Source organism: Vidua macroura, chromosome 2 (assembly GCF_024509145.1).
Source record: "Vidua macroura isolate BioBank_ID:100142 chromosome 2, ASM2450914v1, whole genome shotgun sequence".
In the NCBI taxonomy this organism is placed as follows: Eukaryota; Metazoa; Chordata; class Aves; order Passeriformes; family Viduidae; genus Vidua; species Vidua macroura.
In genome coordinates this window covers 73996816-74012152 of record NC_071572.1, presented here as the reverse complement: position 1 = coordinate 74012152, position 15337 = coordinate 73996816, and the positions used below count along the sequence as shown (strand labels likewise).

The following is a 15337-nucleotide window of genomic DNA, read 5'->3' as shown; positions in this document are numbered from 1 at the left end:
AGGAAGAATGGGCTAGGGATGTGAACATCCAGGACAGCTTCTGGATCTGAGAAGGGCTCAAAATAAGGTCTCAATCCTTGAGTTCAGGAGAGAAGTCTTTGACTTCTTCTTGGAAGAATCCCAAGGGAAATGACCCTGAAGGGAAGAGGGGTATGAAAGAGCTGGTTGTTGTACAGGAATCATCCCCTCCAAGCTCAGGAATGATCCATCCTTATGAGCAGGAAATCAAGCAAAGGCAGCTGGAGGTGTGCATGAATCAGGAAGGAGGTCCTGACACAACTCAGACAGATGACCTGGGAGGAATCTAGGGACACCATCCTTTAGGATGAGGTTAAGAAAACCAAAGCTCACTGGAGTTTAATATGGTGAGGGACATGAAGGGCAACAAGAAAGGCTCCTACAGGTGTATCAGCAGCAAAATTAAGGCAATGGAAAACATGGGCCCTCTTCTAAAGAATCAAGGCAAATTGATTCTAAAGAGGATGATGAAGAGCAAGGACCCTCACTGGAGGAGGAGGTCAGAGCACATTTAAACAAACTGGACATGCAAAAATCCATGGAACCTGATGGGATGCACCCACCAGCATGAGGGAATTGGTCAATCTCATTGGAAAGCCACTCTCTATTTTATCTTTCAAAGGTCATAGAGATTCAGAGTGGTAACTGAAGACAGGAAGAAAACAAATGTCACTCCTATCTTCAAAAGGAGAAAGAAGTCCAGCAAACTGCAGGCTGACCCATTTCAGCTCAATCCCCATAAAGGTGATAGAGCAACTCATCTTGGGAACCATTTCCAAACACATGAAGGACAGAAAGATGATTGGGAGTGGCCGGCATGGAATTGTGAAGGGAAAATCACATTTAACCAACATACAGTTCAGTGATCAGATGAGACAGCCTGGTGTATGAAGGAAGAGCTGTGGATTATGTTTATCTTTATTTTAGCAATGCTTTTGTCTCCCACCACATCCTTGTAGTAAGCTGATTAAGTGCAGGCTGGACAAGTGGACCTTGGAGTGGATTGAAAACTGGTTGAACTGCAGGGCTACAAGGTTGTAATCAGCAGCACATCCTTCCACTTAGCTGTGGTGAGGTTAAACCTGGAGTCCTGTGTCCAGGTCTGAGCTCCACAGTTCATATAACCTATGGAGTTACTGGAGAGGGTTCTGCAAAAGGCCCCGATGATGATGAAAGGACAGGAGCATCTCACATCTGAGGAAAGGCTGAAAGAGCTGGAATTGTTCAGTAAAGGCTCAGGGGAAGTCTTATTATCCTGAAGATAATAAGACTTGAAGATGGTGGAGCATTATCTTGAAGATGATGGAGCATTATCTTCTCAGCAGAGCCCAGTCACAGAACAAGATGGAATGGGCACAAATTGAAACACAGGAATTTCTGTCTGAACATAAAGAAAGAGGCTTTTGTATGACTGAGCACTGTCACAGGTTTACCTGGAGTGATTGTTGCATCCTTGGAGACATCCAAAAGCTGTCTGGACACAGCCCAAGGCAACTTTCTCCTGCTGACACAGCTTGAACATGGTATTGGACAAGACAGCAGGTGTCCCATCCAAAGCTCAAATATTCTGTAATTCTGCAATTAACTTAAGTACTCAGAGGAGCAGCAGTGCAAATTATGTACTGGTCTACAAGATTATTGTCTTCTAAATATAACACAGAATGTATTTTTAATTCTGTAATGAACTCTTATCTGCCCTTGTTGTTAAATGACTCACACAAACCTGTCATTTACTTCTATTACAGAAAAGCAAATTGAAACTGTTTGCCTGCATCTAAATTCCAAGGAGTTTGACTTCAATAGAACAAGACTTCGTGAGATACAGCCAAATTAACCTTCTCAGTTAATTTTTTTCATACTGCTCAATATTTTCCAGACCTCATTGTCCTTTCCAGCTTGGGAGGTTCTAGTTCATTTAACTGTTCCTCATACAGCAGCTGTTGTATAATTTGACCATCCTCTGAAACTCTCCCAGTTCTACTGTATTCTTTTTGAAACTAGGGGAAACAGAAAGCAAACATTACTCAGATGTACTTGCACATTGTATTTAATTAGGTATTATTATCCTACTTCTTAACCATATTTCTAAATAAATGCTAAAGGGGTCATTATGATCATTCTGTGTAACCCCAAGATCTTATTCTTACATATTGAGAGCTTACATAGTTGAACAGTTCTTGTGTATGCAAAGCTAGAATGTCTGTTCCTCCTTAATCACTTCAGATTTAATGTGACTTTTCATCTGTAATTTTATTGCTCAATCATCCTGTTAAAGCCCTGTACAATTCTTCAGTCAGTCTGTTTTTATTCCTCTGAATAGCTTATTAGCACCCTGTGAGCCCTTATCCAGACCAGAGAGGTGTTTGATATTAATTCTGCTTGGCATCGAGTTTGTTATCAACCGTAGGGGAGATGGTACTGAGGGCAGGCTGCTTTTAGTTCCAATTCCATATAGAAATAGGGCACATTGGAAACCTCATTTCCATTAGTTTGAAGTCCATAATGCTCCAGGCTCAAAGGGCAAAAGACCTGCAGGTTCACCTAAGCTTTCCAGGAATGGGAAAGGCAAAAGCAGGATTAAACACATGGCAGCTATGCAACAGGATACTGGCAGAAGAAACAGTCAGCATGCTGTAGGAACTTTATTCCAGAGGTACATGGAAATCTTACTCTTGGGAAGATGAAGCCAGGACTAAGCAAAGTTCTTTTGCCTACACATGTGTTTTAGTGCTGCATGTGAGCATGTACATTTTGGCTGACATGATCTATTGATGGCCGCACAAACAGCTTTGTTCTTAAATGCTGCTTCCCTGACCTGTGGTGAACTCGCTTAGAGCATGACTCTGAGCGGTTAACTGCATGGAGACATGAGTGTTTTCCATCAGTTTACCTTTCACAATGTTCAGACAGACGTATCAGAGCTGGTGCAAGGAAGGGAATATGGCCATCCTTTCTTTATGCCACTCAGTTTTGAGACAGCTGTAACAGTTCAGGCCAATGCTGAAAAATCTTGAATCTTGAAATCTTGAATCTCTATGTGCTCTCTCTTCTTTAACCCAGATGTATTTCAAAAGCAGTACCAACTACTCTTATGCCATGACCTTAGAAAATATCTTTTTTTTTTTTCCTTATAACTGCCTCATACCAAAAGATAAAAGACTAGACTTGACACTTTGTCTGGAAATGTGGAGCAAGGGAGACTAAGAAGGTCAGGGCCTGATGCATCACTGGCTTTTGATTAGGCAGCCTTTTCTGTGCAGAGCTCAGGTACAGCATCTCAATGCAAGCCTCAGAAAGAGTCAGAATACCTACAAGAAGTAGTCCTTCCCCATGGGACTCCTTGCTCCCCATTAGTTCTAGCCCTGAGCTGCCATGTTATCTTTGTTCTCTTTTACTGTTCCATCACTGGGGGAAACCACTTGAATGCCATGTAGCAAATAAGTAGTGTAATAATAATGTAGTGGATTAACAGAATATGCTAAGATACCCTTTCCAAATCCTTCCACAAAGTTTTTTCACTCTCAGAACCTTTAGTGGTTTCTGCTTCCAACCGGACTCTTTTTTATATGTGTAGGCTTCTTCTTTCCACTTTTCCAGATGAGTGTGTTTGGTTCTGTAGTAAATGGGTCTCCTCTAAAGAGAATGAACAATCATCAGCTGATGATTTTTTGCTACTGAATATGGAGGACAGACACAACTGATTCCATACCAGTATTTCAACTGAACCTGATATACCACAATTCAGCTTCTTAGCTGAAACCACTACTTACTTCATGGTGACCACAATGTGCTTAGAGTCAATACCCCCTTGGAAACAACAAGGGTCAAAACATTAACTAGAATGAATGAAATGGAAAGCCACATAAAAACAAAAGCTTTTTAATCTGTTAAGAGAAGTGTTTAAAAAAGTGAAACATTTCTGGAAGACATGAAAGTTACTGAAGGACACCAGATTGGTATCTAAAGAGAACAGGTCCACACAAAAAGGCCTCAGTGCTTTAGTCTGCTTCAGATCCTTAACATGAGTGCTGTCCCCTGCCAGGATGCATGTGATATGCTTATTATTGGGTTGGAGGGTGTACTAGGAATACTTTAGGGAGTGCTGACCTTCTGCCTTCTCAGGGATATCTGCCTCTTATTTCCAATGCAGCCCTGTAAGAAAAATTCAAAGCTGGGTCCAGACCCTCCTGTGGACTGCAGAGGAAGGCATTTTGATAAAAATGACTTTTCAGACCTGATATCAGAACACAGATATTAAAGACGTTAATGCACTCCTAAGCAGATCTGAATGCTCAGCAGCTGATTCAGGGCAATGATCATGTTCCCCAGCACACAAGACTATAGGTCAAGAGAGGACAAGACTGTAATGATCAGTGTGGCAAAACTCAATATGAAATTGTATAGACAGACAAGTCTGTTCAAGTGGTCCTACCACAAAGCACAGTTAGATTGGTGAGGATCTCCTGCAGGAAGACAATGGAAAGAACCTTCCTTCCCAGAGCAAGGAGATTACCTTGCCCCTACAGAGACCTCACCTCCATCCCATGGGATTTAATGATGGCATTTGGAGCAGTTTTGTTTGGATGGAGAGGGAAGGAAGGTAAGGAACCTGTTGGCTGGCAGTTGGTGGAGCCACTGGGACCAGCTGTTCTTTCTACCAGCAAGTTATGTAGCCAGAACTTTGGTCCCTGTAGTACAGGGAAGAACCATAGCAATACCCTCTGCATCCCTTTCCTCTTCGATGAAGATCAGGTTGAAAGCTGCCATGGCAAGGGTCAGCTGCATCTTCTTCCCAGAGTAATGAGTCTTCAGCAAGTGGCATAGCTTGTCTGTCAGCATGATGGGTCTAAGGAGCCTGCAGACTTGTGTGAGCTCATGGTCCTCATGGTGCCCAAAAACCAGTGGTCTGGGGCATTTCTGTCCTTCTCCGCCTAAGTAAATGTCCCCAGCCCAGCCAGTGCACCTGCCAGAGAGCAACAACTCTCTTCCTGATGCAAGAAAACCCAGCAGAGCTAGTGGGATTTGAAACATTTCACAAAGTCCATTTCTACATTTTTTTTTTTTTATTGTTGTTACTATCTCATTCCTTTCAAAATATACTACAGACATATTGTGGAATAGAATCTGGCTCTGATATAGACAGGAAAAAGTTGATATACACCCCATACCAAGGGCAGAGCTTGAACAAGATACCACAAGTACTCTTAGGCATTGTTGCTGATTATGAACACCTAATAATGCAAGAGCAGGACTGCGAGCAATGGTCTTGAACAAACACAACATCCAAAAATCTCTAATTTCTCCTGAACAGTCTGAGTTTAGCAGCTTGTAGAACTAATTTCAGCTCCCAACATAAGTGAAAGAATAGTTTCCACCCTTTATCCCTGGCACCTTCTCCTTCATTGTCCCATTATCTCTCCACCATTCCTGACCTTGGTTAATAGTTTCCACTGTCAACCTATAGCCCCTTCCTGGACTCCTGTTCCAGGTTTAATATTTTTATATGTCATGGATATTAAATGCCAGCCCTGGGACACAATGCCGTTTATGGGGAATGTCCTGCAATTTCTTCTGCTGATTTATCTTGTCCTGGGCTTAATATACTAAGCTACCTGTCTCTTTGGCATCTGGAGATTGTATCCCCTCATGGCCCTGGTGTACTTCTTTCCCTGTTTTTCCCATTGTGACCATCTAAATTGGCTCTTGCTAATAGGTGCTCTCTTTTAAACTAGAGCAGCAGCAGCTCTAGTTTAAAAAGCTTGACAAAGACTTTTGCAGCCTTCATGCCAAAGAGTGGCCCAGTACTTCAACCTGGATGCACGTGCTTAATGCAGTTCTTCTTCCCTTCCCCCAGCACCTTCCTACAAGTCAAAGCAAGGGGCTAGAAGATAGAAGAGGGAGGGAGTCCAGTGAATGTCATGCTGACTCTCACTATCATCCCTGTATCAGCAGCCAGTGATAACAGCAAAGGTTATTGCTGCAGGGGAATTTCTTTGCCCTCATTTGGGTTGCATTTAGTATTCAGGCTGCCAAGAGAAATACTATCTTTCCTCTGTTTACTTCAGTCTTTATCTCATATTACCACCAGGGATTGTTTCACGGAAAACAGGCAAGACCCCTGCTGTGCTGGAGGGATAGGTGTTTTTGTATGGGTATCTGCATTTAGATGGGGCAAGGAGAAGGAAAACAGGAAGCTTAGTCGAAACTTTGCAGGATTTACAACTGTCCTAGTAAATAGGTATATCAAAAAATCTTCAGTGGTAGTGATAATACATCTGTGCTACAACCCTTCTATTGGCATCCTTGATCTCAATTGTCTGAGATGGGACAGGACAAGCCAGGGTTGCCAACAACTTGTACTTAGCAGCCATGGTTCATGCAAGCATTTGCTCTAGCCATGTCAAGAGTCTAAAATGTAAGCAAGAGCCAAGTGTTACTGAGAAAATTTTTACGGTGGATTAGGGCTCTGTTGCGATCAGAAAAGACAGTCCCTTTTCTCGTTTCTAGGTGTGTTCCTGATCCCTTCTTTACTGACATTCACATGGCCATGCATCAGCAGGAATGGAGAGCTGAGCTGGCTGAAAATTAATTTTTTCCTTGCATCAAGCTTCTTGATCATGAGTTCCAGTACATAAAAAAATTAGGACTGTCCTTTTCAACAAGTCTGTTCTTCAAGTGCCCTAAACTAGGCAATGTGATCAGTCACATACAGATCTATAGATCATAGAGCTTCAGCAAAATTACTTTTCAGGTGTTTGGAAGTGGAACATATATCAGGAAAATGAAATTATTTTTCTTGTGTACCTCTAATCTTAGCCATGGCCTCCTGCAGGTACTCTGTCCATACTCATGGTTCCTTCTTCTTGACCAACCCCAGCTCATTCATACCACAAACATGTCCTTGAAACTGTCCAAAAATTTTCCCTTCACAAGCCAGTTCCTCTTCCTAAACCTTTCAACTTTGGCCACACATCTTCATAGTTGGCCACATTTCACATAAGAATCATCATTCTCCACTTGAAATTAGCCAAATCCAGTTCAAACCCACCTGTGGCTGGCCAGCTCTGCGCAGCTCATCACTGCACTTTCTTTCCACCCTCGTGGTGCTGCTCAGGCTGTGTGTCATGGCATGACTGACAGATCTAATTCATTTTACCTATACAACAAGCAATCCACAGGGAGAAGGGGAAGAAAGGCACAAGCTACAAATTCTCTGTGCAGGAATAATAGCAAATTCACTAGCTTAGAGGTATCCTTAATAAGTTTTGATCATTAAAGATAAGTCTGTATTTCCTAGATGTTCCTTGGTCCTTTCTGCTAAAAATGTCTTCAAGCTGACTACATCAGAGAATGTTTGTGATGCAAAATTATTCTCCTAGAAAATAAGAAATCCACTGAATCTACTTCAATCAGTTAATTGAGTGTTTGCTAGTTCTCACCAACTTTAGCTGCTTTTGGATGCACAATGCAGTTAGAAAAAGTTTTCTCTTTCTCAGCAGTCTAATATTACCTTTTCATAATTACTTTTTTCCTTCTTTTGGTACTTGTATGCACGCTGTGCCTATTTGATTTGTTCTTGGTTTATCCTAAGATAAGACATTCACTTTTCTACCCCACCAGTAATACACCTCTTCATTTGGAAAGCCTTTTGGCAGATGAAAAGAAGAAATTATTTAATAGAAGCTACAGGGTGCTGTAGGGTAGACAATCACCAAGGGAATTGAGGGCTGCAATTTTAGAAGGGGGCAGCTGTAAGGGAGGAGGCATCCAAGCTGTGGAGATATGGAAACAATCTCCTAGGCAATAGAGTGTAAGCACAAAATTTTAGCAGCTCAGAAGGTCATCAACTTAATTGCAACCAAGGTCATAGTGGGTGAGGGAGAGTTGTGTGTAGACTATATATTTATTTCTGTGCTTTCTGACTTCCATGCTTGACATTTTTTCTATTTAAAATAATCAAATAATCTTATTTTTATTCTACTAGAGGCTGTTCTGGTTTAAGTTATGAAGCCTGATGGTGTTTACCTGAGAGCTCACCAGGACAGTCAGATTCACTTTAAAGTTCTGAATGAGTTTGGATCAATTTATAAAACCAAAATTTGCTGTCTTCTCTTCCATCTGATTTTCTGTCTTGCTCTTATTGCTGGGTTTAAGTCTCTCTGCTGGTTATTTTTGCTCTCAGTTCCAACCTGTGACCACATTGTGATGTAGGACGAGACAACCTCGAGGTAACAAGTAACTTACATTAGATGGCGTCATCAGCATGGACATGGTGCTCTGTGCATACTGTCACAGTCAAGTTGTTTCTGCAAATGGGACATAACCCTGCCCTTTTAAAGCTCATTTGGTTTTTGCCAAGTCATAGCATATCATATTGTCATATCATGTCATACTGCACTGCATCCTGCCCTATCCTGATCTGTTCAAGTTTCCTCCCAAATTCCTCTATTCCAATATCTACTTCAATGGTTCCTTCATGTCCTTGTGTTCCTGTATTTATCTGATGCCAGCTGTGAGATTTTTTTCCCCATTCTGCCTCTTTCTTCTTGAGTTATCAAAAGCTGATGATTCTCAAAATCTGCCCTGTTTCTGTCAATTCTGCTCTAATCAGTCTAGTATTAGTCAGTACACGTCCACTTGAATATCATCATATTATCTTGTTATTTCTCCATGATGAAAGCCCTTAAACTTTCTGGTCTTTTTCTTTTTAGTTTTTGCTGTGAACTCAACCTTTCTTTCAATTGTCCTCTGAGAGTTCTCTGTCATTGTCTCTCCATATCCAGCCTGGCTTACTATGTGCCCCTGCACAGCTAAAATTTCTATCTTTTGCTAGTGTTCAAGCCTCAGTCCATGATCTAGTTCTTTCTTTTACTATAAAAGCTGTCTTTTCTTCCAGCCTCCCTCCCTCATCCTAGCCCTTTTCACAGCATTCTTTCTCTCCCAAAGCTCTAATTGCCTCCTGTAGCTCTTTGAAGCCTCCATGGTTATCTTGTCTAATAAAAAGTCCTAGTCAAGACCTTTGTTCTCATCTAGAAGCCATTGCCTTATCTGACATCTACTGAAGTATTTTCACTGCTTTTTCACTCTTTTTTGCTCCATCTAAAGGTATTGTTTGAAGCAAAATATGCTTGCTGTATCTTCCTGTCCAGATTCTCATCCCCTGATGCCCTTCAGTATTTGTCTCTTATTGCCTCTCTGTTTCTCTCTTAGAGATTGTGTTAGTGTTAAGTAGACATCCTTTTGTCACCTTTCTCCTCTTCCCCCTTTAAAACTCCCTTCTTCATCTTTATAGTTTCTTTTGTCCTGTAGACTATCTTTTATATTATCTTCTTTACAGACTTGTGGACCTGTTGGGCTGGCTTTCTTAAACACAGAACATTACTTCTTAAATGACTGTTTCACTAATCTGCATGCAGAGTTCTATGTAACAATAACTCTGCCTCAGCAAATTTTGCTCCTATCAGTCTGGGGTGGCAGAGGACTCTGCATCACCATCTGCTATAATGTCTGTGTATGCAGGGTTGAAAAAATACATGTGGTGTTTCACTCCAGAGGAGGCTGCAGTCTGCTGGTGGGCAGACTAAGGCTTGTGTACAGTGAGGTCATGAAGTGGTCTAGATCTTTCAGGATGAACCTGCTACAGAACAAACCAAAAAAGTTCTAGCATAAACAGAAGCCTCAGAAGTTGGTATGATGTCTAATAATTGCATGGGTAGGGCATAGGGAACATTCAGATTGTCACTGCTGATAAATAGCACTTGGATCATTTCAGGTTATGAATCTCCTGGGACCAGACCATGGGAGAAGTGTGAGTCTTCAGTCATCCTTACCCCCCTCCCCACCAGCTTCTCAGAGCTTTCACTATCAAGGCATTCAGATGGGAAGGCTAGAAATTGTATTTCTGCATCCTGAAAAGCATTCAGGAGAAATAAATAAATGCAGAGAAAAAGAGACCTGAGAGAAAACTGAGAAGAGGAGGGAGAAAAATAGAAGCCTGCATGGACAAGAGATCCATCTTGGTTGACAGTTCTTCTAGATTCTATTATTTTCTTTATTGTCATTTAATACCCTAATTCGGACTGTAGCTGTATTTTCATCTGTCGCAAACATGTCCTTCTTGAAACACACTTTGGATTCCCACTAGGGCCTGTAATATGCAAAGGGAAAAAAAAATGTGTATGAGCAGTGAGCAGGTCATGTAACTTTCTTCTTGCATGCCATGGGGAAGTCTAGAAACTTTTGTGAGCCTTTTCAAGAGGCTTAGGTGCACCTGAGCAGTCAAGCCATGTGTATGGGACATCTGTGTTTGTGGCTAGTGCAAGATGGTTATGACACCTTCCTCTTATTTTCACATCTTCCTCCAGCTCTGTGCTAATCTCCTGAGTCTGCTGGTAACCTCTGAAGCAACAGCAGTACTCCATTGTGAGTCCAGGTGGAAATGCAGAGCAAGGCCTGTGAAATAGAAAGCAAAACAGAGAGGCAATAAAGAAAATACATAAAGAAGAGCTGTGGCAGGAAATTGCAGGAAGAGTGATAGGGGAGATTTGACAGCAGTTGCTGGGCAGAAGCAGTGCAGAAAGGAAGATTTTTTTCAAGGTGTTCTCTATATTCTGTGTTTATGTTTATATCTGCAGATCTGAAAACATGGAAAAGATGATGAGTAAAGCTGAAACTTTACTTTTCATTAGGTCAGCTGTGCCAGCTGAAAAAAGTGGACAAGCTGTTGGGTCTACAGGTTCTTCTTAGAGTGAAATAGAAGTAAATTGAAATTTCAGAGCAAATGCAAGTTGAGAGTAGTTGCTTTGAATTTAACTAAGGAGGTGTCAGTGAGGCTGGAGGCTGTGACAGAGATTATTGGTACCTTGTGAAATAGCAAGGATTGTTAATAATTTCCAGAGAGGTGACAAAGCACTTTCACCTCCAAGGAGAAACAGATCAATTTATAAGCTCAGTAGCATGGTAAGATTAGTGTTCAGGACATGGGAAATATTGTGCCATAAATCCAATACCTCTACAGATTGCATATATTTTGTCATGCACTGAAATGATGAATTTCACTTCTCAGTTGTTTCCTTGTCAGACAATACCTGGGTACAGAGACTAGAGGTAGAGATGCTGTTTGATGAGAAGTGGGAACTAGTTGAGTATGAGGTTCTTAGCTACAGGTGAGCTAAGTGCATAGGTGCCACGCTGCACACAGTGATTGCTCAGGATCAGCTGCGTAGTTGCAGTACTGCCATGCACTGGCTAAGGTGTGTTACACTGTGGGAAGCCCAAGTGAGGGCTCAGGGTCTTTGTAGGATGTCTTCCTAGTGAGGAGAATAAAGGTTTCTTCTTCAAGTAGCATCTGGAGTCACTTGGTTGGCCTTGGGGTCCTTCATGCTTTAATTGATGAGGTGAGTGAGGCCGGGGCCAGTTTGGAAAAAGCCTTTCAGGGTAGAATTGTCCTATTTTTGGCTATTATTATATCATTATTTCCCATGGAAATTCCACAACAGTATCATGCAAGACAGGCAGTAGAGTTTGATTAGCTGGCAGTAGAGGGTTCATTTTTATACTGCAGCAATTTCTAATGTGCCATTCTTGTGCCTCTTGAAAAACAAGAACTAGGGGAGTGCACTTTCAGGGAAAGGTTCTCATTAGTTTTCTGCAGTGGGTCTGATGAGTGTTGTCCTCCAGTACATATAATAGTGACTGAAGATCTCGTGCTCTATTACAGCTTTGATGTTTGCTGGGCTCTACCGTGTTCAGTTTTTAGGCTTCCTATACATGATGTACCTTATATTTTAGACAGTTTTTTATATTTTATACACTATATATTATGCGCTATGCATCATTTTTTATATAAGCCATTATGACAATGGCCTTCCAAAAGCATCTCAATAGCTTGGGAGCAATTAATACCTTTTTGATGGTAACCTGTAAGGGCAACCAAAAGTTTTTCTCTGATTTCCTAGACACAGTCACTTAGAAACTCTTCTTTAAGGTGATTCATTTCAAGTTTTGTCCTGCCTATGGGACACAGTCTTCCTCCAGAAGATAGTGCTTGTTGACAGTAAAGTGAGTGCTGGTGAGAATGAAACAGGAGAGCCTGTGAATTTTGGGGCAGCACTAATATTGCTTTTGTAAATATTCAGTGCTTGCCTGGCCTGATACCAGTTGTAAGTTGTACACACTAACCTTATCCATGTGGATATTACTGCTAATGGATATCCATATCTTAGCAGGAACATGGAGAAGGTGGTTTGTGCAAGAAATTAAGTGTCTTCCTCATGGAGACTTTCTTTCTACCTTACTCTCGAGGACCATGCAGACTGAAAAAAAAAAGCAAAAGAAGAAATGTTTTACAGGAGTCTGCAAAATGAAATAATGAGACCACTGTTCTGGGCCCAAAAAAAGGGTGTTTTGCCCTTCTCTCTACCCCATCCTGCAAATGTCTTACTCAGTATGAGTAGCTTGGCATGTGAGGTCTTTTTTTCTTGTATACAGTTTCTGGGACCTTGAACTCTCTGCTCCTCCCTAATTAATAGCCCTCAGAAGAAATATGGTTCCAGGCAGCACGCTGACAGTACCGGGAGGTGTCTCTAGGCCACGTTGCTGTAACATGCTTCTCATTCCTGTTGCTGGCTGGTAGTTCACTGGTGTTGGCTGAGCTTGTTGCTTCTCTCCCTGGCTGAGAAACAAGTGGCAGAGTGGAGAGGAGAAGCTGTTGAATGCTCTAGTCTGTGGAAAAGTGAGCATCAAGAAGAACTAAATTTCTGCATACACCTATAATTGAGTACCCACAGAGCAGTTTGGTGATGTGCTTTGGAGTGCAAAGTATTCCCCATAAGAACACCTGGGAAGGCTGACATTAGACTGCAATGTTCAGCAGTTTACAGGGGTGCCTGACTTCTCCATTAGTGCTTGCTGCTGTGAACTGTGCACTCAGAAAAATTGTCTTGGGACACTGAGTGAACACCCATCTCGTTCCATCTCACCATAGTTCCTGGCTTCTTTATAATTGTTGCTCAGTCTTTAGGGCAGCTGGTATCTGGGGAGAAAATGAGGAAGCCCACTGACCTTTGTTCTCATTGCAAACAGAAAGTGAGTGGGATGGGGAGCCGTGAAAGAAGAGATATCCTGGATAATAATTTCTGCTTCCTCCTGTCTGCTTACTCTCTCTGTTCTTGTAGCTCTGTCACACCACCTCCTTCCCCCTGGCCCCCCTTCTCTCCTTCAGGAGTTCCCCTCTTGCTCACACCTGATATTCAATCCCAGCAGAGTTATTGCCTTTTGCTGAGATCAGACACGGCACTGGGGAATCATGTGGCAGAGGAAGGTTGCTATAAATATAGTTGAACCATTTCGGCAGGAAAGGAAGAAAGTGAGAGAGGCACAAGGAGAAGGAGGAGGAGGAGGGGAAGAGAGAAAGAGAGTGCAGGAACAGGACAAGTTGGAGTGGTCTGAGAGAGAGAAAGGAAGGATCAGCAGAGAATGCGGAGGCCATGCTCTCTGCCAGAACACGAGGTGGTTCTAGGTAAGGCCCAGAGCAGCAACTCAGTTACAGATGAGCGTGAGGAGGAGTGGAGGAATGGAGAGCTCAGAGAGCAAGACGCAGGAGACCAGCTGGAAGCCAGCTTTGTGGGGGGGCACACCGCAATACGACTATGTCTGCTTTGAGAAATGCACCCCTTACGGGATACCCGTGGAGGCAGGACACGAGGCCGGGGCGACAGGGGACGACCTGCGCTCCCCGGAGAACTCCCTCAGCTACCCACAGGTAGGGCTGGACAACGGCACGTTTGTGGCAGCACAGGTCTCCCTGGGATCACGCCGGCTCTGGGGCTCTCAGAACAACACTGGCAGAGCACACATCCCTGTCCATCCCCAGTCCCTTCGCTTGGCAACTCCAGGCCAGCCTTTGACATTTATGGCTGTACTTGCACCAAGGATCCTACCAGTAATTCAAGTCAGAGGTTATTGTCACCTGCCACGGACGCAAGGAGACTTGGAATGGGCAAGCAGGGATGGGGAAAATTAACCAGAGCATTAATGTGTTTGTAACAGCAAAGAGAAGCTGCAGCTGCCTTCAGCTGCATAGTGATATTGAGTGAAGCACAGGAGTGAGTAAAACCAGAGAGAGCAGTGATGTATGTATATGGGTATCTGTACAGCTGTGTAGATGAAGTAAAGCTCTCTTGTGACTTTCCTCTGACCATAAAGCCCTTCATGGTCATAGATCCATACATGTATATTGGTATTTTTGATAACTCTTAGTGGAGCTGTAAGTGAGGGATTTTCTAACCCTTAAGCTTGACCTGACTCTTGCTGTGGTTCATAAAAGCACTGGTTCAGAAAAATGTCTGGAGCATAGATGTACTGGTTATGGCTTTTTGTTCATTATGCTCTGTATCTCCCTTACCTCTTCTTTTGGGACAGCCTCCTGCAAAGGGGAGGATTTACAGCAGAGTCCTGGTATCTTATTTCCTACCACTATGTTCTGATTAAGCTGATCTGAGAGAGCTTTGGTGCAATGAAGGATCCAGTCAAATTATGAGGAAGAGAGTGTGTGAATGTGAAATTCATAAAGTGGATGTTTCTCCTTAAATGAATACAAATCCTCCTACATGGATGGTGAATGATTGGGGAATGAAGGAGATTGCATTGTCTCCTAAAGACTTAAGTGATTTAGTGAAAGGAAAAGAGGCATATTTGCCACCAAGAAAATCTCTTCCAGCAGATAGGCATCCCAGTGAGGATAGTTATGTGTTACATTGCCAAAGATCAGAGAATCAGTTCCATGGCCACATTCAGGAATTTCTCTTCTGAAACTGCCTACAATATCTGACAATATCTGAGAGTTTGCATGTCTCCTCCACTAAAGTCTTCCGAAACCACCCCACTGGCTTATTTGAAGCAGCAGCCCAGATGGACAGAGGTCTGACTGGAGCAATTTAGGCTTTATTTACACCAACACAAGACAGTGCTTTGGCTGCAGTAGCCATGTTAAGAGGGCGAGCACCCTCTTTGCTGAGCAGTCACACTAAGGGGATGGGATGGAGAGGTGTGTGTGCCCACCTGAGGCTGAGCTCCACTGGGGTCACACCTGCCCTGTGGGGTGCAAATTCAGCTGGAGAGTTGAGGTGGGTGAAGGAAATTCACCTTTGTGTGTGTGCCATGAACCAGGAGTGAGCTGGGGTGTGGGGAGCTGCAAGATGCAAACCCTTTCTCCAGTAAAGTACATCCATGCACAGAAGCATCCCAGTTCACACATATCCAGCAGATATGCCAGTCCCACACACCTAAACCCACTGTCCAGTAGGCACAGATGACACAG

General features: G+C 42.8%; 1 protein-coding gene across 1 annotated transcript in view; it reads left to right on the top strand.

Annotated features, from left to right (window-relative positions):
* Positions 1-13567: 13567 nt before the first annotated feature.
* The window catches only part of CLCN1 (chloride voltage-gated channel 1), a 36453-nt gene continuing 34683 nt past the window's right edge, over positions 13568-15337 (top strand). The window contains exon 1 of the mRNA XM_053970662.1: positions 13568-13780. Coding sequence (XP_053826637.1) covers positions 13568-13780 — 213 coding nt within the window. The remainder of the gene's footprint in view (positions 13781-15337) is intronic.